The sequence below is a fragment of the Vipera berus genome (genome assembly GCF_964194415.1).
Source record: "Vipera berus genome assembly, chromosome: Z".
NCBI classification, from domain to species: domain Eukaryota; kingdom Metazoa; phylum Chordata; class Lepidosauria; order Squamata; family Viperidae; genus Vipera; species Vipera berus.
The window spans coordinates 81,114,419-81,140,978 of NC_138205.1; the positions used below are offsets into that span (position 1 = coordinate 81,114,419).

The 26,560-nt window shown below is 38.7% G+C and overlaps 1 protein-coding gene across 7 annotated transcripts; it reads left to right on the forward strand.

Moving 5' to 3' along the window:
- The first annotated feature begins 376 nt into the window (after positions 1–376).
- MTURN (maturin, neural progenitor differentiation regulator homolog) lies at positions 377–26,038 on the forward strand. 7 transcript variants are annotated; one of them, XM_081346502.1, is made up of 5 exons: positions 430–608; positions 742–1,007; positions 11,672–11,794; positions 14,082–14,225; positions 21,498–26,038. In XM_081346502.1, the coding sequence occupies exons 2-4, from the start codon at positions 846–848 to the stop codon at positions 14,187–14,189; spliced, it is 393 nt and encodes a 130-aa protein (XP_081202628.1). In that variant the 5' UTR covers positions 430–608; positions 742–845; the 3' UTR covers positions 14,190–14,225; positions 21,498–26,038. The 7 variants fall into 7 exon arrangements, with proteins under 7 accessions (XP_081202632.1, XP_081202628.1, XP_081202629.1 ...); XM_081346503.1 differs by having other exon boundaries at positions 21,552–26,038; XM_081346501.1 differs by having other exon boundaries at positions 431–608; positions 22,377–26,038.
- Positions 26,039–26,560: the final 522 nt, after the last annotated feature.

A 26,560-nucleotide genomic window follows, 5' to 3' on the forward strand; every position in this document is an offset into this window, starting at 1 on the left:
ACATTTTTAGTTTTGAAATTCATCAAAGGCAGATGTTAATATTTGAAAATGCAAATCCCACTTTGGTTGGATTTGATAAGATCCAGAATGCTCACTGTGATTTTGCAAGGCTCTAATGCATTCGATTGCTTTGAAGTAGAAGAGGCCCAACTTGTGTTTTTATTTTGGAGCAAAAATCGGCCTAGAGAAAAAGGGTTGTCATGCAAATATTGGCAAGGGCCTTTAGAACCTAGATATCCGGTTTTATGCATGCGTGCTGGCAGAATATTTCAAGAATTACTATCCTGAGAGTTGGTAGGAGGGGCCTTCAAGCAGGTGGAGAGGTGGATGCGGCTCGCGAGCTTAACAGAAGGACTCGGGTTTGAGAAGAAACGGGTGGATCCTTTAAAATCCAAGTAGGATCCGGCAAAATCCAGCTTTTACCCACACCCGTTAATTGACCCCCACACAGAATTTAGCGCAGCTGCCCTGAGCCTATATTAGGCGGCCACTGAAGAGGAAAAGGCGGCGGCGGCGGCGGCAGGAGGAGGAGGAGGCGGGGAAGAAACAGCGAGCGACAGACAGACAGACAGGACAGACAGAGAGCGCCAAGCAGCCTTCTACACCCAGTATGTAAACAATATATGGAAGTTATCAAGTAACGTTAAGCTAGTAAGCGGCAACAATCACTCAGGGTGCAAAGGAGGGCCCTGGCCTGAAGCACCCCCACCCCCAGTAACCCTTCCTTTTCCCTGCCCACAGAAGGGCCGACTGCCCGGTTTCCTAGCGGGCGAGGGGAGCAGAATCGGATACAGTCACAAGCCGAGGAAGGAGGAGGCTGAAGGCAGCTGCCAGTACAGAAGAGGATGGATTTCCAGCAGCTGGCTGACGTTGCGGATAAATGGTGCTCCAACACCCCCTTCGAGCTTATTGCCACGGAGGAGACCGAGAGGAGGATGGATTTCTACGCAGACCCAGGCGTTTCTTTTTATGTCTTGTGTCCAGAGAACGGATGCGAAGACAATTTTGTAAGTAGAGGAAGAGGAGGTGGGTGAACGAGCGAGCGGGAACCAGCGGTTTTGTTTTTGTTTTTTGGCCGGGGGAAAAGGCTGGAGCGGGGAGGCTGCTTGCTGTTTTTGATTTCTTCCAAGTCCCATTCCTCTTCCCCCCCCCCCTTGTTTGCGGAGATGGCGGAGGAGAGACGTTTTTTCCTCCTCCCCCCCCCATACCGGGTGGGAGGGAAGATGGATGAACCTTCCATGGGTTAGAAGAGGGACCGCTGTCCTGTTTACTCTGGATCGTTATCGGGGTGTCTGGGAAGGCATTATTCCACACACACCCTCCCTCCCACCCACCCCAAAACACAGTGGAAATGTCACCTGCCTTTTTTATTCGTGTTGGCCCTACCAGGCTAAATGGAGAAGTGTGTCTGTGTTTTGGTATAGTATACATCACGGCCTATTGTGTCAGTTTAACAATAACCATTTACTGTGATTTCTCCCACTCCCTCATCCATTCAGCATGTGAAAAGACAACATTGCTTGTTTGCTAAGGACTGTTGCTTCTCTCAGAAGATATGCTAAATTCTGGTTAGCATTTGTCTCCCCTCAGGGCTGTTCTTACACTCTGGAACTTTCAGAGTACCAGAAGAGGGTCTCTGGGGCTATGTAGAGTGCATTGTTTTCACCAGTATGTCACTTGAGCTTTGGACTTAGAAGCATATCTGGGTTACCTTGAGGAAAGGAATTTCAGATATTGACTGAGTTCACCACAGTTTAGCTAAGGAAACCATACTTTATTCTGGTTTTCTAAACCTTGGCCACTTGAAAATATGTGGACTTCTACTCCCAGAGTTCCTCAGCATGACTGAATGAGGAATTCTGGGAATTGAAGTCCACACATTGTCAAGTTGTCAAGATTAAGAAAAACTGGTTTACTCTGTTAACCAAGTACTTTATTACCCTGTTCCATAACACTTTCAACCATGTGGCCTTGGTTTGTACAACAGTCTAGGCCAGACTGGTTAGCTGTTACTGGTCTAGTATGTTGTGGAAGCATCAATAGGCAGTATGATTAGTTATCAAGAATATTGAATATTATCTGAAGAGCTAAGAGTTCCTAAGTGTTACTCAATGCATGATTTTCTCCATTTGCAGTTATCTATAGCACAAGCATGGCCTAGCAACCTCCTTTTTCTGTTTTCATCTGATGCCTGCACATAACTGTGGTAGCTTTAAGCTATTCTTGTGTATCAAAATAAGAGTTTTCTCCTCACAGGTTTTGCCATGGATACAACCTGACTCATTTTACTAACAATTGGTCAATGATTTCTATGGAGAATGATCAGCCTGGCACTTATTGAACACTTTAGATTAGCATGAGTTTACCTCCTCCACTTCAAATCCTGGGTAGTGTTTTCAAGCCTCTGCTTTTGATATGGAGCAAGTCTGGGCCTTTTAAATTCAGCTCACTCCATTTGATCACTAGGTCTCAAACTGATCCTTGGGGCAGAGAACTGGATCAGCCTGAAAAGGAGCTGATCAATGATTATAATGGGATCGTACAGTAGACCAAAGAAAGAGAAAACTCACATTGCCTATGCTCTACATGGCACAATTCTTGCCATGCCTGTTTTCATACTACTTTTGAATAGAGTTTAATGGTGGTTAGGTCACTTTGAATGTAGCTGCCTATAATATTTGAGCAAAGCCAGAGACGTTTTGCCAGAAAGCTAAAGCCCCGCAGTGTAGTCATCTATTAAAACTTACCTCTTCTGTCAAGCTCCAGATCACATTAAGATGAGGATGGTAAATATCCCACCCCCACATACATCAGTTGGTGACTTTTGGTGGAGAGGGAGGGAAACAATGTATATTCCCTCTTTTCCCCCACCCCCACTCCCCAAGATTTTTTTCTGAAGGAACCAGTGTGAGAGAATGCTTTTGATTTGCTGCCTTTAGTATTCTAAACAAGCAAATGGTTTTAGGATGGGACATACCTTCCTCAACCATGTCTGCTTGCCTGTAGAGAATGACACAGGCAGGAAATAGCTACTTTCTGCCAACAGCATGTCTTAGTTTGCCAAAGTAGCAAGTGTCTCACCCTTTCTCTTATAATAATAGAGATAAAAAGCAAACCTAATTGGATTAACTATAGCAGAAAAAGGCAAGTTGTTATATTTTGCTCCATAGCTGCTAATCTACTCATTCTCCAGTCAAATTAGAAAGTTAAAGTATAAAACCCATGTTAAGCTAACTCAGCATCACAAAACAGTTGCAAGCTTCGAATCCTCGGAACTCTTCTTTAGGGAGGGGTAAAAAGGAAAGGGTTGCTGTTCTGGTCATTAGTCTGCCTTTAATTTCAGTTGCATGTTTCACTTCATAGGCTAAGTTTAAACTTTATAATAAAAACCATTAAGGGCTGAATTGGAAAACAGACTTTAAAAGTTCAAAGGTGCTTTTTCAAAGCTTCTTGGATGAGAAGTGAAACGTTTTCACGGAAAAAAACAAAGTCCAGTGGCCTTTTTGAAAAAACACCTTTGGGATAACCATGACCTGGAGTCTGGACGATTGAGAATCTCTATAGACTTTGAAAACTGGACACCTAGAGATTGCTGTAAAAATAAATGCAATAAGAATCCACTGTATTTCTTTTTTCCTGCTAGCTTGAATGACAGTGGAGTGGCCAGTTTTGAAGGTTGTGTTAAAATACTTAGAGCAGTGGTGGCTTACCTATGGCACATGTGCCAGAGGCGGCACGCAGAGCCCTCTCTGTGGGCATGAACCATCGCCCCAGCACACGTGGTCTCTAAAAGTTTGCCATCACTGGCCTAAGGCCAGCCAGCCTGGAGCCGCCATCAGGGAAGCACTCCCTCCCTCTGCAGCAGTGCAGCCTCGCTTACGGGCGGGCAAGGTGGGACCTCGCGGAGGAGGAGGTCCCTCTATGATCAGCTGCAGCTGTGCTTGGCGGGCAACCTGTAGGAGCCCAACCCCGTAGCGCTGGCCATGTGGTTGTGGTTCGCCCTGCTGCACCTACTGCTCCAGCGGCACCTCCAAAGGGCCACCTTCCTCCAGCGAGTCTTCTCCTTCCTGGCGCTGGGTGAGGACGGGATGGTGCCGGCGGCGGCAAACTTGGCTGTGTCCCAGCCGCAGGTGAGGTTGCAGGAGACGCCAGTGTAGAGTGTGGGCCAATGGCCACGAAGAGAGCCCAAGGTGGGGACGGGCAGGCAGTTACAGCGTCCAGCTTGGTTCTTGTGGATGGCGGCTTGCCTTGCTTCGGGTAGGGCTGCCTTCCCAAACCCTGACTGCTTCAGCCAGCCCTGCAGGGCACCGCCACTTCCTCTCAGCTGAGACTGTCCATGGGTGGGAGCAGCCGGAGTGGCGGACTCCTGAGCACGTTCAGAGTGCCACAGCTGCCACTGCTCAGGAGCTGGCAAGGCAGAGGTGAGGGTTACCCACTGCCTCTCTCATAGCTGCTAGCGCTTGGATATGCAGCCTGGCTCTACCTGGACTGGGAGATGCCATCTCGTGGGGGGCGCCACTCTGCCTGGGCCGTCAGGCGATACTTCCCGGACTATTTCCCCATCACAGTGAGCAGAGGAAGCGGGAGTGCTGGAACTTCTTGGGGAGAACCACCCAAGCGCAGTGGGGGTCGCCCTCCTTTAAGTGCACGGCCTAAACCTCATCTCCTCCACTATTGTCAAGCCAGTGTTGATGCGTTAGCCCCCCTTCCTTTGCCATCCTTTCTGTGCCCCCTCGGTCAGAAAGTGTCAGCCCTTTTTAGACTTTTATTTTTATTTTAAGCTTTTATTATCACCTGCATGCTGCAGCTGACTTTGGTCCCCATCTTCCAGGAAGCAGCCGCTCCCCCACCCCCATTGACACCGCCCAAACTGCGTGCGCCCCTTTCACTGCATGGGGCTACTGTTGTTGCTGCCGGCATGCATCAGCCGGCCTACAGCTTCCAAGTCTCCATTGGTAGGCCATTGGTCCCACCCACTCTGCCGCATTTTCAATGGAAGCAGGGTGTTTGTCGCCTTGAGAGCAGAGGGCAGGGCTGGAAAAGCCCAGGCCAGGTGGGAGAGTATGTGCACGCTCTTTTTCTTGAGGAGTTTCTCTCCGAACACTCGTACTTCCACATTGCCAGACCACATGTGAAGGAGCACATGGGCTTATCTCAGGAGAGGAATTGCCCATGCAGGAGGTGGGAAAGTTCATGGCAGCTCTGCCCTGCCCCCTGCCTCACCTCACCCCACAGGACAAGCCTCCTGCCCATTGCCCCACCCGCCAGAGACTCCCTGGATCTCCCCCAACCCTGCTTGGCCCTCACAGGTATCCGTTTCCATGAGCAACATCGAGGTGGCCATGGCCACCCTGGCCACATCCACCCAGTCTGCTGTGACCACTGTAGCCATGCCCACCCAATGGGCCACACCCACCCAGCACCCGGTGATAAGTGGTTTTTGGGTTGCAGTTTGGGCACTTGGTCTCTAAAAGGTTTGCCATCACTGACCGAGGGTTGCAAGTTCTTGGTATAAATCAATGTAGGTTTTCAGATTTAGATGCAATCCAACAAATTCACTATAATGACAATGTGTTTGTTTGTTTTGAAAAGTCACTAACGTTTTGTCCAATGTACCTTACATGATTGTTGTGTGGATGTATTTACCTGTGACTTATGGGCCACATCTGGCCTGTCCACTTATTCGATATATTTGCAAGAAAGTCTCCAAAAGTTGTTCAGGAATTTTAGTCCTTAATGTAAAAAGAGATGAAGATTATTACATGACATGCGCTATTGCCTTTTAAAATGTTTCTAATTTTAACTGTAGTTAAGTTTAAATTTTGTTGAATACCATTGCTTGCTTTTTGAAGTTGACATGGGAATAAAAAAACCAAGTCTGGTCCTAAGAGTAAAGGAAATTGTGTACCAAGTTCTATTGAAACAAATGCATATTAATAAAAAAATGTAAAAAGGAAAACCTAATATTTAAATACTAATTATGTAATTAAAGAATTTGGCTGGCTCTGACTTGTTGACCTTTAGTGTAATTTGTGGCCTTGCAAATTAATTTAACATAGTGTTAGAATTCTTAAATCCTAAAAAAGAGATTTATCTGTGGAATTGGGTATTACTGTGGAAAAAAAATACTATGACAAAATTCTCAATGATATTGGGCCTTTTGAAAAGTAATGGAGCAGAGCTTATATAGAATTTGATTGTTGGGGGCAATTATTTATTTATTTATTTATTTATTAGTTTTTATAAACCGCCCTTCTCCCGAGGGACTCGGGGCGGTGTACAGAGGAAGGAAGGTATACAGATCGAACAATAAAAATAATAAGAAACACTAATGAACACAAACTGGGACCCCAATTAACGCTATCATGCCAGGCCAGCCTGCTGAAACAGGAAAGTTTTAAGCTGACTTTGTATTAATGCCGCTTGGGTGTGTGTGTGAAAGCCCTAACAAGCAGGCATATACATAGAATGAAGGCTACTGCTAAGCTTGTAAGCCGCCCTGAGTCTTCGGAGAAGGGCGGGAGATAAATGGAATTAAAATAAAAAAATAAATAAAATAATGATAGTGTCATCATAGCATGATTTTATCTAGTGAGTTCTTCTTAGTGAGCTTCTGTTTTGGAAAGTTGCAACTGGTTAACTGAAATCATTCTAGTTGAATTCTACAAGAGCTGAGGTTATGCTTCTCTGGGGTAGCCTGATTCTTAAATAAAAACATCAGAATCTGGGAGAAGCAGTGAGTCAGTGGGGTTAGGAGGGCTAGAGCTTTTTAGAGGCCTCAGCAGATTCACAGTGGTGTATGATTTTTTTTTCTTTTGGAAAGGTTAGGGTGAGTGCAGTAGTGCCTTTTTCAATGGAGTTTGGCATGAAACTGCTCTGGTTAGCTAAGTATACAGTTTTGTTTTTAACTGAAGGGGAAAAAAAATAACCTTGCTTACTCTTTTTAGCCGCTATGGTGAAGCAAAAACTACCCCTCCCTTTTTCCCCCCTCTTTGTTAGCTACAGCCTTATGTATTTAACAGCGTGGGTACTGTTACTTCAATAGAAGCACTACTTTTCTCTCTTAATATAAAAGCAGCATCTAACTGTTTTTGGCTGTTCTTGAAAAACTCACGTAGGGTTGACCTTAACTGCTATTCAGATAGGCCTTGAGGAAATCTCAGGGCTGCAGAATTAGATAGGAAAGCCAGAAAACACCCTGGGCAAGAGCACAATTTACCATTTTACCTTCATTTAAAGAGAATGATGTAAATTTGTCTCAGTGCTGAATACATTGAATTTTTTTCTCCAAGGCTTTACTAACTTTCAACTAATTCTGTGACTAGTTCTACACATTAACCTAGTGCTATTTCAAGAATATAACATTAAAGTTTCCATTCTTGCAGCATCTGTGAATGTGTTTAACCCTTGCACATTTATCACTTATCTTCCCATCTCATTCACTGTTAGCTTGCAGGTTTTCATCCATCTCTTCATAATCCATGAAGCTTTCCTTTCTGTTTTTTGTTGTCAGAACTTGAGTGCTAAGTTCCTAGTTTATTAAGGAACAAGTCTTTTTTTTTATTGAAACGTTTTACAATTTTTAAATACAATGAACTCCCCCCTCCCCTCTCCCCAACCCTCCCCTCCCCTCCCCCCTCCCCGACTTCCCAGAGCTGAATACAGGGTATAATAATACAAACATAAACTAAAATATGCTAACAACAAAAATAAAACATTAAGTTCTATCGGACTTTAACTCTCCAGAATCATAATATTAATAAAGTAACAACTAATCATACATCATAAAAATCCACTACTTATTCTAATGCTAAATGAAACTTTTAGTCCCATATTTATTCTGAATATATTCAATCCATCTTCTCCATTCCACAATATATCTCTGTTGCGATTGGTCTTTCAAATATGCCGAAATCTTTGCCATTTCCGCCAAGTTGGAAACTTTCAAAGTCCACTCTTCTATAGTCGGCAATTCCTCCTTCTTCCAATATTGCGCAACTAAAAGTCTTGCCGCCGTAATTAGATGCAACATCAACTTAGTGTCTATAACAGTAGTATCTGTAATAATACCCAATAAAAACAATTGCGGAGAAAACTTTATCCTTTTCTTAAATATCTTTTGCATATTCCACCAAATTTTAATCCAAAAGGCTTTAACCTTTTTACAAGTCCACTATATATGAAAATATGTTGCATCCTCACAACCACACCTCCAACATTTGGGCTGGCAGTTCGCATACATGCTTGCTAATTTTTTAGGGTCTAAGTGCCACCTATAAAACATTTTATAAAAATTCTCTCTTAATATTGAGGAACAAGTCTTGAACTGCAGCTTAATTTCAGGATGAGATTCTGGCTATTAATCACTACAAAGCACAGTTTTTGATTTAGAAAAAGTATGGAACTTGTCCTATATCAAACTAAGATTTCCATTCACACCACCCTACAGTAAGCGGAAGGAAGGAATTCATGGCTTTAGTTTCAGTTTAGTTTATGAACCTTTAAATAAATGTCCTAATATACAATTTAGATGGGGTAGTGGTGGTATAATTTATGGCCTTGTTTACATTTGGGAATCAAGGCCCGGGGGCTGGATCCGGCCCGTGAAGTGGTTTCATGTGGCCTGTGAAGCCATCCTGGAAACAGTGAGGGAACGGCCCCCACTGCCTTGGCCCTGGCCCAGAGACCCTCCTCCTGCCAGACACCCTCAGACCTGTCCCACTCCTGCCCAGGCCCCCATAGGCACCCTTGATGCGAACGATGTAGAGCTGGCCACGCCCACCCAGTAGGCCATATGCACTCTAGCCACGCCCACCCAGTAGGTCACGCCTACCCAGGCCACACCCATCCGGCCCCCTGAGGGCAACCGCAATGCTGATGCAGCCCTCAATGAAATTGAGTTTGACACCCCTGCTTTAAAATATCCAGTTCTGCATGTTGCTGTTTTTCTTCCTCTTTCAAGTGTAGATTAATTACTATTTTTCCTTTTCAGCTTTCTACACAACTATAATAAAAACTTTTCCAATGTGAATTTTTGTTCATTCATCTGTCAATGGGCTTTACAAAGCATAAAAAGACAATCCCTGTCTGGGAATCTTGCAATCTAAAATTCAATAGATTGGGGAGAATAAACTGAGAAAGGAAAAAGGGCAATGCTTAGTTCTATCGTTTTTCTTGGTGTAGATGAGCCATCAATGATTGTTTTATTGAACAGATTTTATTTTATTCACTCCTAATGTCTCTAGACACCTTATAAACACAATAGCAATAGCACTTAGACTTATATACTGCTTCACAGTGCTTTACAGCCCTCTCTAGGAGGTTTGCAGAGTCAGCATATTGCCCCCAACAATCAGGGTCCTCATTTTATCGACCTCGGAAGGATGGAAGGCTGAGTCAAGCTTGAGCCAGTGAGACTCGAACTGCCAAACTGCTGGCAGTCAGCCAAAGTAGCCTGCAATACTGCATTCTAACCACTGCACCACCAGTGAACTCAATAAAATTTTAATGTATCAATATGCAAAGAATTTGAATTCTACAAAGTCTGCTTAAAATATTTAAGCTCCATTGTGAACTGGATGGCAAATGCATAATATTGTAGAGGTCCTGTCACAGGAAATAATGATAGCAGGATGTAATAGAATAATCCAATCTTGTAATTTTTATCGTTCCTTCTGCTCTATTTTTATACAAACCATTATCAGTTGGAATATAATATTTATTGCACACAATTTTTTTGCCAAGCTAGACTACTGAATAATGCAACCAAAATGTTCCATTTGCTGTCGTCTGGAAGGTCTCTTGAGTGTTGAAGCTGCTCCCACAGAGAAGTCTTGTTTTTTTGAAGTGATGCCAGGTGTTGAGAAAGCTTGGCTTCCCTCATGATGCATGCTAATAAGTCCTCCCTTGATGTTCCAGACATTAAGTGATATAGTGTCTGAACTTTTATTAGATTGATCAGCCTATAGAGAATGGGGACACACTGAGAGGCACTGTTGGCACTTGCTCTCTAACTCTAGGATTCAGTGGTTCATAGTCTGCCAAAGCTTGGCTTGATCATCTTCGGTTAGATTTATTTCTTTGGATGATCATTTAGACAGCAGTGATAAGATTACTCACACTAGAACATCTTAAAATCTGAGCTGTTATTTGATGTATGCATAGAATGGTTTGATACAAAAACTGAAAAAACATTGTTAAACTGTATTTCTTAGTGTTTGGAAACCATAATGTGCAAAAATTCCTAGCCAGCGTATCCAATCATCCAACATATTTGAAGGTGCTAGCTTAGGAAGGTATGATCTTATTGAAATACTTAATCTACAGGTTGACTAAAGAGGTTCTGCCTACATTGGTGCCCATCAAATTTATTGCCATGTATGGCATTTTAGATTTTTTTTTTAAAAAAGAATGATTTGCAATTGCAAGTTCAAACTAAGATCATGCAGCTTTCCTAAAAAAATAAAAAAATGACAATGGTAGCCCAATGTTTGAACCATGAGTAACTGTTAGAAAATTGACAAAATGAATGACAGAGTGTTATGAGTGGAATAGTCAATCATCTTCTGATAAATTGGTGCTAATAATGGCCCACAATCAGTTTTGTTGTGAATAGACAAAATTTCTTAGCACCTCACTGGCTTAGGAGGGTTTTTTCCCCCTGCACCACACTAGTTCTACCTGCAAGTGTAATTAAGTATTCCAGTTAATTGCAGTTGATTTGCACTTTTTGCTTAATGGGGACTAAATGGAAAGGCCAAGAGAAATATCAAACTCTTACAACTTATTTACTCAGGACAGGCATTCAACTGCTAAGAACAGAAGGAGCATCAGCAGGTTCAAGAGGCTCTGGTTTTTTGGGGTTTTTTTGGTTTTTTAAAATCCCATTTATATCCCGCCCTTCTCCGAAGACTCAGGGCGGCTTACAGTCTAAGCACAAATCAAATGTGCTTAGCAATAGCCTTCATTCTATGTATATATGCCTGCTCATTAGGGCTTTCGCGCCCCCCCCCCAAGCGGCATTATTACAAAGTCAGCTTAATTGCCCCCAACAATCTGGGTCCTCATTTTACCTACCTCGGAAGGATGGAAGGCTGAGTCAACCTTGAGCCTGGTGGGATGCGAAAGTTTGGCTGAAAGTCCTTGGTAGTTGCTTGACAGTGCCAATGTTGTGCATTGAACCTGGTCGTTTCCTGTCCATCTGCTATGTTAAGGGCAAGGAAGGAATTTGCATGTTGCATAAGTGAAAGGTATACATTCTTTTGTCACATAATAATCTATGTGTGCAGAAATATCTTTTTTTGCATTTCCTGTTTGTATATAGCAGCTGTTATTCATGGAAAAGGTAGGACTTAAATGTAACTATAATATAGTAATAGTAAACTAGAAAAGGTTGGATTTGGGGATAGGGGATTCATAGTGCCAGGGTTTTAACGTCTTTCTTCTTGATACTCTCTGTAGATCATATTAGAACCCATGGCCTTATAGGTATTGCTGAACAACAGCTTCCAGCATCCTTTACCATTGGCCATGCTGACTAGAGTTTCTGGGACCTGTTGTTCAGCAACATCTGGAGCATCAGAATATCATCTTCCTCTTTCAGAGTTTCAAATAACACTTTTTATGTTGTCATTTTTCATTTCTGGTTCATCACCCTTGCTTTGTCTTTCAGCATGTCTGGAGTGAAAGTGAGGACTGCTTACCTTTTCTGCAGTTGGCTCAGGACTACATTTCCTCTTGTGGTAAAAAGACACTACATGAAATTCTGGAAAAAGTCTTCAAATCATTTAGACCTGTAAGTGCACATTTTCTTTTCCAGTGATTTAGATCCAGTACACTAGGTGAACATAATATATTTCTTCTACTTCTCATAAACTGTCTGGCAAAACACACAAAAATAAATGTTTATTTTTTAACACTTTATTTTCTCCATCTCTGGTCTTCCATTTTGCAGGCTCCCTGCTGGGGCCGAAACGGACCATACTGACTCCCCAGCCAAGTGGGAAATTGTGAAGTTTGATCTTTAAATGTTGGGTCTGAAGAACTATAGAGAGGATGTCTATATTTATTTCTGTAGTGAAACTATTTTCTACTGCTTTTTTGATGGAATTTCATAACAGGTGTATTGACTTTCACCAGAAGAAATAGATGAACGAGCACTCTTTTTTCCTCATAAACTGAAAAAAATGTACATGCTGAATCATTTAAAAAAGTTTACTTCATTTTTTTTATCCTTCCATACTTCTAAAAACAGTAAAGTAGATTAACAAAATAATTTGCTAGCTCTTTGTGGTTTATTTATTCCAAAATAATAAAATCTTTTCCAGGTACAAATAGCATGGAAGGTAAGTAGTCTTATAATTCCTCCAATGATCCTTGCCTACGTTAGTAGATTGCTGTGAGACAAACAAATGCAGGAAAATAAACTTTGGCCCAGAATGTATAACTTTTAATATGATTTTATGATCCAAAATCATGTAAATTATTGAAAATAAAATTTAAGCAAGATTTCAAAGACTTGTCAATATAAACACATTTACTTGAAAGTGTGTTTTTTATGTAACTAAAAACAGCAGCTTCATTTTAAAAAACAAGAAACGTTGGGCTGCCTAATCTCCTGTCATTCATACAAAAGAAGCCAAGACTGAGAAATAAACAACACTAATTTTTATTATTCATTTTTCAATCAAGACTTCTTTTTTTATATGAATGAATTCAACACACACATTTTGTGTATAATTGGCCCAATGTAGTCATGCATTTTTGCAATCAAATTTTGAATTGCAAATTATTTCACACATATAAGTTAGATGTTGATTTTTCAGAATATTTACATATTCTAATTTTCATGGAAAACTTAAAAATTCAAGTACGATATATTTGTACATATCAGCAGAACAATGGATGCACTTTTTGTTTCCAGCTCAAAATATATGTATCTACCTTATATGGATTTAGAGTATTAGACTAATATAGTTTTAATTTGATAAGTTCAATGATTTTTCAGGGATGTTTATTTTCAAGCATGTTTCCATATGGAGGTTTTCTGATGCTGTCATTGAAAAGACATTTGTACATATATTCAGTCTCTTTCTTCAGTTGAATTTTAATTTAAAAGTATGGAATCAAAAAAGTTACAGTTCTGGGCTTTCTATTTTTTTATAACTGTACTATTAAACATATATTCCATCTTTTTTCTTATATTGCAAGCAACCTTCAGTGCTTATAATTTGAATAATTTGAAGGCCAATTATACATCTTTCATCTGGAAATACTTGTATTTCTCTTGATATCTGAAGCCCCTTCAGATTTACCAATAATTCAGCAGCAATAGGTTTCTAAGTCTGTTGCACTTTTTCATATGGAGATTTTTTTAAATGTCCTTGAATGTACAAATTAAGAACAAACAAGTGTGTTTGCAGACTTAAGTATTTTACTTAGAATGTCTGTTCAGAGAACTAGAATTGGCTGCAGCTTCTGAATAATAAATATTTTAACATTCTTTGTAATGGGTGAAATTCCTTGAATGAGATGAAGCACACTGATAAAATTATGCTGTGACTAGTCACTTATCAAATTATCTGTTTTCTTGAAAACATCCCTCAATCATGCTATCTTTGCCTTCTTTCTCGGCTAACTTTTTCTGAAACGAATACCGGTAGTTACAGAGTTAAATTTTAGAAGCCTTGATTGACTAATAGATTTTGAAATTTTGCAAGCAAGTTCATGGGTTCTTTCTGTTTGTCCACCACTTGTGACTTAGCCAATCTTTCATCTTTCTATTCAAAAGAGTTCCAAAATTGGTCATAATAGTTTTCATTTTCATTATATTGAAAGCTAGATTCAGAGAGAGAAAGGCTTTTGCCTGGAAGATTCAAATAGAATCTAGTCTAGTTTTGCTTCCTATAAATGAAAAATATTAAAACAGTGTCTGCAAGCCACTTGACACTTCTTTTCATTTTAAATTGAAATATATCATTCCACAAATATTTTTTCAGGTTTGTTCTTGAGTATAAATTATACTTCTCATGTCATTATTTCATATTACACTTACAGTTTATTTCTTCCTTCTTTACAAATAGCTATTGGGGCTTCCAGATGTAGATGATGCCTTTGAAGAATATCATGCAGATGTGGAAGAAGACGAGGCCGAAGCTGATCCCCAACAGATGGGTGTCAGTCAGCAGTAATATTCAGAGGAATTAAAATATATATTATCTTACCAGGTGGGGTCTTATGCTTCTGCATTAGCATTTTTGAATTAGCACATCCTACTGGAAAACCTGACACCCAAACCCAAAGTTTAAAAATAAAACAGCAATATTATTTTTGAAAGTCTGTGATGAGCTTTGCTAAGATGTGGTGTGAATTAACTCCTGCTTCAGTTAATATTTTATGATGTTGTCTTGGTAGCATTCTGCCATTGTTAACTTAGGTTTTTTTTTCTCTCACGGACTTGTCTTTTTTTGTTGTTGATATTATTATCATTTTTGTTTGTATAGAAGGATTAACATTTCACTGATCTTAATGTGATTTGAATGTTGAACAGGTTAGTGTGTTACATACTTGCAGGCCCTTACCAAGGACCATCCATGCAGAGAATAAATGCAATCAGCACTTTTGGTTCCCTCTCTCTCTATCTCTCTCTGTGTCTTTCTCACTTTTGTTTTTAAAGAAATATTACAGACTAAGGATCATGTTTCAAATTGATAGCATGCCATCAAACAATGCATTCCCAAGTCTTCCTAACTTTTGTTGGAAATATTTAAACAGGCATTTATTATTTTTATTAAAATCTGTAACAGAGGCACTATCTCCAGCTCCAAAATTGTATGTGTCCTTTTTTTTCAACTCTTGCAGTTTACAGTGATCATGGTTGCTGAAAAATGAAAGTGGTTTCCCAAATTTCTGTCATGGCCAACCTTTCTTAGTATGCTCGGCTTAAACTCTGCAGTGCTTAGCTCACCGATAACATCAAAGTTGCCCACGTTACCAGTTCCTAAAAGCCTTGAGAGATGCCATACACCTTTATCCATCTCCTGAAAACATCTTCATTTCCTTCCTATATTTTGGTTTAACACTGATATATTATTATAACTCAGGCCATGTTTCCTCATAGTTGGCTTCTAAATTATTTGCAACCTTTGTTAAAAATTCATGCTCATAGTAACAGTCAAAGAATTATTATGGACTCTAGCTGGAAAATACTGAAAGTTGCAGTAACACTAATGCATAGCAGTAATGAAGGCTGTACCAACTATAGTTGGGACTAACACATGGATGGAGACAAGTATTAGTGTAAGTAGGAGAGAACAGGTATGTCTAATCATATTTACTTAATTTCGGCCAGAATACTCAATAGATAATTAAATTAAGTTATTTAATTATTGCAGAAGGCTCCTTATAGATTAAACAGTTAATTAATATTATGCAGGGTTTTGTTAAAATAAGAATTTTCTGAAATTTTTAATTTACACATACATACAAGAAGTGGCAGTGAGTGAAAACTATCTTTTGTGACTGCATGAGGAAAATATTATTGGTTTGCCTTTTAGTAAATATCAGGCTTGGAGAAATCTTAGTATAGAAGTTTTCAGTATCTAATGCAGACATGTCAAACTCGCGACGTCATGTGACATCACACAACGGTTTTGCCATTGCCGGCAATGGGATGGGTGTGGCTTCCGGATGACGTGTCCGGCCCGTAGGCTGGCAGTTTGACACCACTGATCTAATGTCAGGAGCAGACAGCAGACTTCCTGGGAATTCTTCTGTTAATATTTATAATACTTAATATTCCCCTGATTGATTTTATTTTGTTAACATAATTCTAATTTATCCGTATATAATGATTAGAAAATATAATAGTGCATGGATGCAACCAAGATTTTTCTTCAGAAATGTTTCTGCTTGCCTAGGGAAAAAAATGCAAACTTGAATTGAGAGTGTCTTGGGAGTAATGTCATCAACTTGCCTTCTGGTAAAAGGGTGTTTTGTGACCAAACATGCTGATTTTGTGGGAGCTCTACAGTGTGTTTTCCAAGTTCCAAATGTGATCATTGGCCCAAAAAAGGTTGCCAAATTATCCCTCCCAGGTCCACTCGCTTCCTATAGAGTAGAACATCTATAAATCAACTGCCGATTTGGGAGTCCTCTACTGAGCTGATGTTGAACTCCATGTAGTACATAACCAATGCAATATTTCATGGATGATAGTGTAATTGGCACCATTTCATGCATTGCATCACTTTCTTGCATTGTGACACCTTTTAGAAGAAGCTCTTCTATTTGTCACTGTCTTTCTGAATTTACTGATTCTTCCATAGCTAATCAAATGTGCCATCCCTCAATGTTTAAATGGTGGTTGTCCACTACCTCTTGGTTGGCTCCTTACCTTTTATCTTCTAATATATAAAAGGGGCTTCCCTCTTGGATGGCAGCATAAATCCAGCTGTATATCTAGGCAGCTCCTAACCAACAGTTTCATCTGTTTTCTAAGACCTGGGTTTGATTTCTGCATTTCAGTTGGTATAATTGATACTCCATGTCAATGTTACATTCATAACCCCTGTTTATATCACTTTGTTCAAAGTTCTTGGATATGTGATGTCAGCATTTACAAAATGTAAACAATTTTCAAAGTTGTATCTCTGTAGCTTTCTCAGTAAATCAACTTACCAACAATTAAAAGCAATTTTCCATATTAAAAATGGACAAAAATATTTGATCAAAAATTTATCCATGAATTGATCTCTTTATCCAGATATAAATCACAGCTGGGTTCCTAAATAAAATAAGCATAGCTGTTCATCTCTATGACTTTTCGAGAAGACAAAGAATATTCTTAATATTTATAAAACAAAGATATATTTTAAATTCTTTAATAAATGAATAATTTTATAATTTCTAATGATTGATATCATTGTCTCTACCAAGACTATTTTCAAAGAAAGTTTTTTGTGGATAGTATTTTCTTCTGGAATTTGTTGCTGCTGAAGTTTGTTTTAAAGGTTATTATCCCTATCACCATCTTTTTATATATGATTCAAAGTAGTGAACATTCCTAATTTTCCTGTCTCCTATCTTCCCCATAACAGCCACCCTGTGAGGTGGGTGGGCTGAGAATGAATGGCTCAAAATATCAAAATAAAGTGTACCACACTGCTTTTTGCTCCTCTCTTCACCACTGTTTATATTCCATGTCTGGTCTCTAAAACAAATTAGCATTGTAAATCTGCAGGTGCATACAGGAAGTAAGTCTTACTTAATGCAATAAGATTTACTTCTAATTGTGTTGACCTTGATCACAGTTTAATAATTCATCCCATATATTCAGCTAAGAAGAAAGTCTCAGGTTATGTTAAGCAAGTTTCCATGTAGGGAGCACTGTTAAAATAGGAATTGTCTATGTTACCTGCTTCTATAAAAACATATACTATTGGTTGGGTTCATGTGTTGCAGTATGGTCTGTATAACCATGGTTTGTAAACAGTAGCTTGGATAATCCAAACTTAACAGCATTGTAGTTCAGCATGATTTGTGAATCATGTCACTGTCAATTGTGTGTGTGTGTATACACACATACACGCATTTCAGACATTTAAAAAAGTTAATTCTTGATCTTTGATCATTTGTTATTTAACAATTCAGAATAATCCAAGTAGAGTTGAGGAGCTTTTTGGATAATTCATTTTATTATTAACATTCACATCTGTCTGAAGTTTTGTAAACAATGCAGTAGATTTAAACTTCTGAAATAAAGTTTTGAATTTAAATCTGTGGGTTCTATTTAATGCTAGCAGGAGGGCACTAGAAGAAAAAGTAACATGTAATCATACTCAGGCTAGGAAGTGATATAAATGTACCTGCTAGCTGTTTTTTTAAGGACATAGAACTACAAATTAGCCAAGTACTTCATTGACTAGTATTTGTGAATCCAATCCATGTGATTAGCTTATGTTCTGCATGCTTTATAGTTAGGCTAACTGTGTAGTCATGGCAAGTATTATCATTTGAACAAAGCTAGTATGAAAATAAGCTCTTAGCGAGCTTTCTACTTATCTACCATATATTTTCAAAATTCAGTTATACATTATTATCAGATCTGGTCTATGAAAAACCAGATATAATTAGAGCATAGCAAAGGGAGCATCTAGAACAGACATGTCAAACACAAGGCCCGGGGGCCGGATCCGGCCCGCAAAGTGGTTTCATGTGGCCCGCAAAGCCATCCTGGAAACAGTGAGGGAACGGCCCCCACTGCCTTGGCCCTGGCCCAGAGACCCTCCTTCTGCCAGAGACCCTCAGATCTGTCCCACTCCTGCCCAGGCCCCCATAGGCACCCTTGATGCCAACGATGTAGAGCTGGCCACGCCCACCCAGTAGGCCATACGCACTCTAGCCACACCCACCCAGTAGGCCACGCCCACCCTGGCCATACCCACCCGGCCCCCTGAGGGCAACTGCAATGCTGATGCGGCCCTCAATGAAATTGAGTTTGACACCCCTGGTCTAGAAGATCTGGTGGCCCTACCTACACGTGACCAATAGAATCAAGAGTGCAAAGATAAAGATGAAAGAGATAGGTTTGATAATCAAGATGGATATACTAAAAACAGGAAGCATTTTTGTTTGCCTCATTTTAATTTCTCAATAAATATATATTTACATTCATTTTAAGAATAGAAAAAAGTGACATACAGGTGTAGTCTTTGACTTACAAACATAATTTAACAGCCTTTTTTTGTGTCAGTTGTTACGTGAATCACCATGGTTGTTAAGCAAACTCATTGTTCTGTAAAATTATGTTTTGCCAAAAACTGGAAGTAAATGCTTTTGGCAAAAATGTAAATCACGGATGTGTGACTGCAGGATGGTACAAATGGCTATAAAATGTGGGCCAAGCACATGAAGTGCTGTTACATGACTGGGGGTGGAGGGGGTGGTGCTGCTGTCAAAACTTAAGAACTGGGTCATTTTGGAGGGTCATAACTTTGGTCACTAAACAACTGGTAATAAGTCAAAGACTGCCTGTACAGTATTTGAAAATGCTGTTGCAAAATATGTCCAGTCATTACTGAAAGATTTCCCGAGTTGTGATATTTTGTCCATCCATTGATACCAACCAGTATTGCATAACAGCCTGAGCTGATCAATACATAACCACAAGATTTTTACAAAATGGGAAGGAAAGGAGGACTTTGAAGGAAAGTTTTAAGAGTTTGCAGAAGAAAATTCTAATTAGGTACAAGTTACAACTTTCTGTAATCTAATTCTTATTGAAAGCCAGAGCTTTCAAACTAAGCAGTGCTAAATACATCCAGGTTTTATATTTGGGCACTGCATTTATTGAAGAGAGGAATAGATAATAGGAACAGAAGAGAAAAACATTAATTCTCTGTAGCAAATATGAGCTAAGATGAATTTCTATTAGTACCAAGGCATGAGAGAATCCAATGACCTTTCCCTACACTGATTTTGAGTTCCCACAATATCTCAAGGTTTTGTAGTTAGATATCAACCAGAAGTATTTTTCATAGCCCTTTAACTATGTTGCATTACAATGGTCATCCCAAAGTAATGTAAGTAAATTAGCTAATTGTGAGAAATGATCAACATAGGAACATGGAACATTTTACCACCCACCCCCCAAAAGGTGAGATCTGCCCCCACTCTTTTCTTCTGCAAGAGCCTGAAGACTTGGCTCTGCCAGTTGGCCTGGGAACCCAATGGGGGAGTTCCACACTGGAGGTTGCTGCTGGATTGATGGCATGACCCCACCTCTGTGTTTCCTGCTTCACCCCAGCCCATCTTCTCATAGCACTATTTTTTCATTGTTCATTTCATTTGTTTATTTTATTGTTTCATTATTTTGCTATTGTTACGTTTAGACTTCTTTTCATTTCTCTATTTCTGTTGTTGTAAGCTGCCCAGAGTAACCTCATGGCAAGATAGGCAGCAAACAAATTTAACAATTTTTTAATGTTTTATTGTATATTGTTTATTAGAATATTGAACTTTCAAAGCAATTTCATTTGCACGCAACAATTCAGTAGATAAATAAGGATAATTGGTGGAGAATCTGAAAGATACATGACAAGAAAAAAGAGTGCAGAGGGAGAAGAAAACCTTTGATTCAATTACCCTACTGAACAACCATATCTGTCTACTTGTCTAAATTTGGATTTGCGTTACATTTTATTCTCTGCTTGGATTGGCCTGTTCTTTGCTAGCTTAGTCTTCTTTGATTTTTCTCTTCTCCTGCTTCTTGTTCTTGAGACACAACTTAATTTACTTTTCAATTTTCCTTTGCTTTCTCCCATCGGGGAGGGAAGAGTCACCAAAGGGAACTAATACTGCTCATGTTGTTTTTTCACTAATGCTTAATAAGATTCATCAGAAGCCCTTTTTCAGAAGTAGGATTTATTTGGCAATTACTCCATTTATAGTGGTGCTGTGTCTCTTTGTCTTCATTAACGGTTCATCCAAGAAAAAAAAGCTCCAAGAAGGAGCAACTCAGATCTCCTTGGGTAATGCTGGATCAGAAATTCCAGTTAAATGCCTAGGAAATTCTTTGTCAAGCTACATTTTTATGCTAGTTACAGGTAGTCCTCAGCCTATGACTGTAATGGAGCTTGAGCTAGGTCTACAAAGGAGGAAGACAAGCAGCAAAAAGCTCCGTAAACCCCAAAACATCCCAACGGGGAAAGAGTTCAGCTAGAGTAGGGCCAAGTGCCACATTCCATTGCTAGAGCGGCTTTCAAACAAGTCTCAGTGTTTGGCCAATTAAGTCATGCTTAATAAAGAAAACATCAAAAAGCGGGCAAAGGAACAGACTTGTTGAACAGCTAGCCAACGTGAGATTGCAAATATCTCCAGGCTCTTGCTAGGGTTTGGGGGAAATCCAGGAAGAGCTCCCCAAAATATTTCCTTTGATCAACCTCTCCTTCAGAAACCCACATTTCTTCAATAAAGAAAACATCAAAAAGCAAGGGGAGGGACAGACTTGTTAATCTGCCCCCCCTCCCCATTAATGCTGGAACTAAACTCCACCTCTGCCCTCCAATCTCGATCTTTTTTAATCACCTCATTTGTTAAATTTGCTGCACGCCTAGAAGAAGGGTGACAAAATGAGTGAGTTACTTACCATGATGAATAACAGCCAAGCTGAAGAGCAGAGACAAAAAAGCAAGCAGGCAAAGAAAATATTTTTGCATCTTGCTTTCATTGAGGAGCTGAAGAAAAAGTTCAACTCAAAAAAGTTCAGCCAGCTAGAGCACAACCTACACAGCATACAGCCAGCAGCAAGAAGCTGGTTCCTTTCTATGTAGGTTTATGTAGCCATCTGCAATAACTTTGAACAGCTACTAAGTGACCGGTTGTATCCTGAGAACTACCTGTATATATGTGCAAAACTTGGAATGCATGTGCAAACAGAACTTCTGTTTGAACTTCCTTTATTGTGTGATTTAGATTTTTCTGTGTAACGGTTCTTACAGACCTATTTTCCTGTGACTTCCATTGTTCCCTTCCCATAACCCATTCAACAGCAGAGCCAGGAGGGACAAAGGGGAAGATACTGATCTGTAATTTGCATTTTGATGGGCTTATTTGGTAAGACTGATGTTTTAATATAGAAACCCTTTGTAAAGAATGTAGAATAGTTGTGATTGGCCATTTTCATACTAGTTATAATTAATTTTGTATTCTTTCAAAAGATGCAAAAAATTTCCAGGCCCCAAATTCCCCCCCCCCCTACCAATTCTTCCCTATCAGTTCTCACTCTTAATGAAAGAAACTTTGCTTCTGAGATTTCTTTCGAAGGATAATTGGATTTTGACAAAAGTCTCCTGGTTGGAATGTGATATTCTTAGATTTACTTCATTGCAGGATGGCCGAGGAGTAAATGTGAATGTCCTCTCTTTCATTGTCCGATAATATCTTCACTGGTGTGCAGCCTGCCTTCCCTGTCTTTCCATGCTTCAGTTAAATTCTAAGGGAAGAAGACATCACGAGAGAACTCCACTGAGGTTTTTCAGATTGGAAAATGTGGACATCCAGGGTTATTTCAGGATTACGGTAAAGATGTGTGAGAGAAGCGTCCTTCGTCAGCAACCATAAAAGTAAATTCAATTAAAAGAGATGCAGAAGAAAATGTCAAGCGCCCTGAGAATAAAAATAATTAAAGTTTTTTTTTTCTCAGGGTGGGGAAAAAACAAACAAACTACAAGGCAGATGTGAGAGTAACATTTTTCTTAGAAAAATGATGGAAAATAGTCATTAGCCTGCAACAGATAGAGGAGCTGAAAATATCATTGAGAAGGCGCCAGAAGAAACAGCATAATAAGATCATTGACCTGCCAGTTTTTTCTTTTCAGGTTTCCCTTTCTGTCATGCTATTTGACAATGAATAGCGGTATTGCTGCGCTTCAAAAGACCTCAGTTTTCAATTTGACTTAACTATTGGTTGGTTTTGATTGACTTTATATTTTATTTATAATACATGTATTGATCCAAGACATGGAAAAAGAAAAGCGCACCTCTCACAAAAATGAATGAACAACACTCAACTATTGTCCCAGGCTGGTGGAACTTTCCTTCAACAAATAAGTGCATTAAAGTTATAAAGTGCAACAAAAGCTTTTAAATATTTATGCACAAGGTGCTCTTTATATATATCAGAATTCTCTGTTTTAATAAGATGGCTTACGATACCTACAGAAAGTAGTTACCTCAGCATAATTAAGATACATCCTTGATTAATTAGAATCCAATAATACATTGCATATTCAAGTTTATAGTTTTAAGGAAGGGAGGCAGGTTTTCATCATTTTGTTGGCATCTTTATTTGTGTTTTAGGAATTGTAGTTCTGCAACATTTGGAGGGCTACAGATTCCTTTAAAAAAAAAAGAATACCTTTTAAGAGTAATCCTTCAGTGTGATTATTATTATTTAGAGATTGCAAACCTGTAATATATATTGCAAAAAGAAAGAAGGATATTGGTTAACCTGCTTAAAATTAGTGCTCATTCAATGAATTCCTGTCCATGTTGCCTTCTCTTAATGCCTGGGCATAAAATCAAAAAATGTAGCTCAGCATCATTACCTTGCCATTAAAAAGCTTACCAAATTTTTCATGATGAAGTCTTTCTTTTCCTTCTACTGAAGAATGTAGATATGTTATGAATAACATTTTTTCAACAGAAAACTCTACACTGACTTGTCAGTTCCTTTTAAAGAGGAATGACTAAAGAGGAAGCTTAATAAGAAAAAACAACCCATGAAAAAGATTATTTCATTGTAGTTTTAAGTGTCTGGACAAACCCCTTATTTTGTTACAGTGTAAGTTTGATCTGCTATATTATCTTCTCTCAACCTTTTGGGATTTGTAATTTGATAACAAAATGAGGGTATCTTCGGAGTCTTCAGAAGATACCTCCTAAGAGAATGCTCCCTGTCGTTGGCTCTAGGCATTTCAGAATGTGCATTTCCACCATCTCCCCTTTGGGTTTTTAAATCAGTAAAGCAAGGGGCCGGCAATTAGTCTGAATTTGTATTGTATAGGAATGTGTAGATGCTGTAATGTTATTGAAAACAAAAACAGTTCATGAGGACTTTTATCTTTAAATTGAAAGCCTGGAAACAATAAAAGTCACTTGGGGTAGTGACTGCCAAGTAAATTGTCCAAGAGCAATGATAGAATATAATTTAATGGTGTCTTAGCTAGTTATTATCAGTAGGTGATTCAATAAAAATTAGATGCTGGGAAAATAGATGGATGACGTGTTTTGCATACTGTAAAGCTGCATTTACTCTGTGTTATCTTTACACAGAGCAAGAAAATAGTTCCATCAGAATTGAAGAGTTGCTGTAATGTCATTAATTAGAAAATTCCAAGCCAAATGGGAAAGACAGTATATTAGGAAAAGAACAGTATATTATATACATTAGGAAAAGACATTATATTATATACATTAACGTAGAGCTGTGCAAATTTGAAATAAAACAAAGGCTGTTTTTTTTTCTATCCCAAAGACTTTAGCAGCATGTCTTTCATGAGGAAATACTAGCAACATTTCTTGTTAACCTCTAGGGGCCAGTGCAATCTAGATTTTGATCACACTTCAAATTTTTGCTTTTTAACTTCCTTAGTAATGTAATTTTTGTTTGTATCGCTGATAGAAAATTGGCGCTGTCGTTGTCAATTTTAAACCACATGACACCTCCAATAGATTGTGAAAAGAAAGACTCCCCAGTCAAGGGAAAACAATCTTTTACAAAGTCCTCCCTTGCTAAGTGAGCAGCAATATTTACATGGACTAAGTGAAAATGTGCAGTCCTTATGATGTATCTTGTCTTTGTCCAAATCCTAATTATTATCAGAATCTCTCATTCCTGATGCTTTCATTTGCATTGGAAGAAGCAGAAACTCAGTTTTGAAAATTGAAGAGACACATGATGTCTTTTATTCAATAGAAAAAGGGGTGAGGATATTAGTTAATTTAAATAAAGCAGGGAAAGAAATAGCTTAGGGCATAAAACAGAACAAACAGGTAGAAATTAAGTGCTTGCTTGAGGGGCAGTAATTGCATGACTGATATAGAATGGGTGCAGTGATGGCTTTTGGGGTGCAAACCAGGAAATTCTGCACAGCCTCAAGTTTGCCCCCCCCCCGTTTCTTCATGAGTGAAGATTTAAAAATATAGTTTAAATTGCACCTAACAAAAAGTCTGTAGTTTTTAATTCATTTATTTTGTAATGTTTTTCATATCTGAAACAAGACATATGTTAGCGTAGTTTATACTGTAAACAATGCTATTTCTTTCCACTTGCAGATGACAGAAAATATATTCCTATGTCCACCTGTGTTTTATCAGGCAGTCATGGGAATTTGACTAGTTGTCGGGTCATTAATTGGAGTGAGACTATTAACAGAATGTGGGAATTATTTTAAAAGAATAGCTGCAAATAAATTATTTGAAGCCATCATGTTATTTGCCAAAAGGCTTAAGGAGCCTTTAGCCTTTTGGCAAATAATCCTAGATTTTAAGAAGGTAGAATAAGTGAGGTCATTCACACATTTGAGTGTCCATTTCATTAAACATTATCATGGAAAATATATAATAGCAAGAATAATGTGCAAATGTGAGATCTCATAGTAGACATAGGGAATCCCAATCTGAGGATTAAGTGAACCAGAGGAATTAGAGATGGTCCAGGACAAATTTGTGACATAAGTTCTGGTTTACCCTTAAGTACACCAGCAGTGGTGTTGAAATTAGAAGGGAGCTATCCTTTGATGTGCATAGGAGTAAAGAAAACAATAATTTCACATAGAAAACAGGTTTTCATGCCCAACACTTATTTGGCAAGACAATGCCTCCACAAAAACTTCAACAGTAGTAGATGAGCAGATTTGTGTTTAAAACTATTCTCACAATTTCCAGTAGGTCAGCAACTGTTGAATAAATTACTATACATAACTGAGGCATTTACTTAAAGACTATTATTATTTAAAGATAAAGTGCATGTACACAAGCTTCAGTTGGCTAATTAATATTGATTTCTTAAAGATGAAAAGGAATATCATTTACATCTCTCACATCCCATCACCCTGAGACAAGCTTTCACACAACTTTGCTTTCTGACAATACTATCAGCCTATTTGTTGGAAGGTATAAAGGATTGCCAGTTATACACCATTTTATGTATTTGTGATAGGTGAAAGATTTGATCCACTGCAAATTATATTAGGAACCAATAGTAGATTTATTATGCCTTTATTATGCCATAGTAGATTTATTATGCTTTTGTTAACCCAGTGTAATCTGGCATAGAAAAAAAAATCTATTTCATTTTGACCTATATAGACATATACAGTAAAAGAAATCAAGCTGTATTGTTTGAAATGGCCATAAGGAAGATAATGAATACCAATTTTGACAGTACTATTAATTGTAAGGGGTATGAATTAAACTGATATAGATTGTTGTAATTTTATATGAATTTTGCTAAAATCTATGGTTGCAAATAAATGTAGTAAATGTAACTAGTGGTCAGTTGTCAATTTTGTACTTTTGCAAGTTAATATTTTTATCAAAAAATTAAGAAAAAGGATTAAATACATTGAAAAAAATGAGACCCAGCTAAATCTCTAGCTATTCTTAAATTGGGACACCAACAGTAGGGATGGCAATTTTGTCACTTCAATTGCTATATGTTACATTATAATGGAACAGCTCTGTAAGTATTTGTAAAAATGGTAACACAAAGAAAACTTAGGAAGAAAGAAGAAAGAAAAATCATCAGGTCCAGTCCAAGGCGGGAGTAAACAAAATGGAGGCTAAGACACTGGAAATAAAATTGAGGCTGCTTGGGGGGAAAAAGGTTCTTGTTTATTTAATTACCAGAAACTTCAGTAACAGTATGTTTCTGGGGTGGCTGACAAAATGGAGTTAGGAGTTGATGGGTTTTTATACCTCCTTTGGGCTTTCTATTTGAGGCTGTTCCTGTTCCTGTGCAAGTATTTTGACCTGAGCTTTTGGTATTCTAATGGTGGTG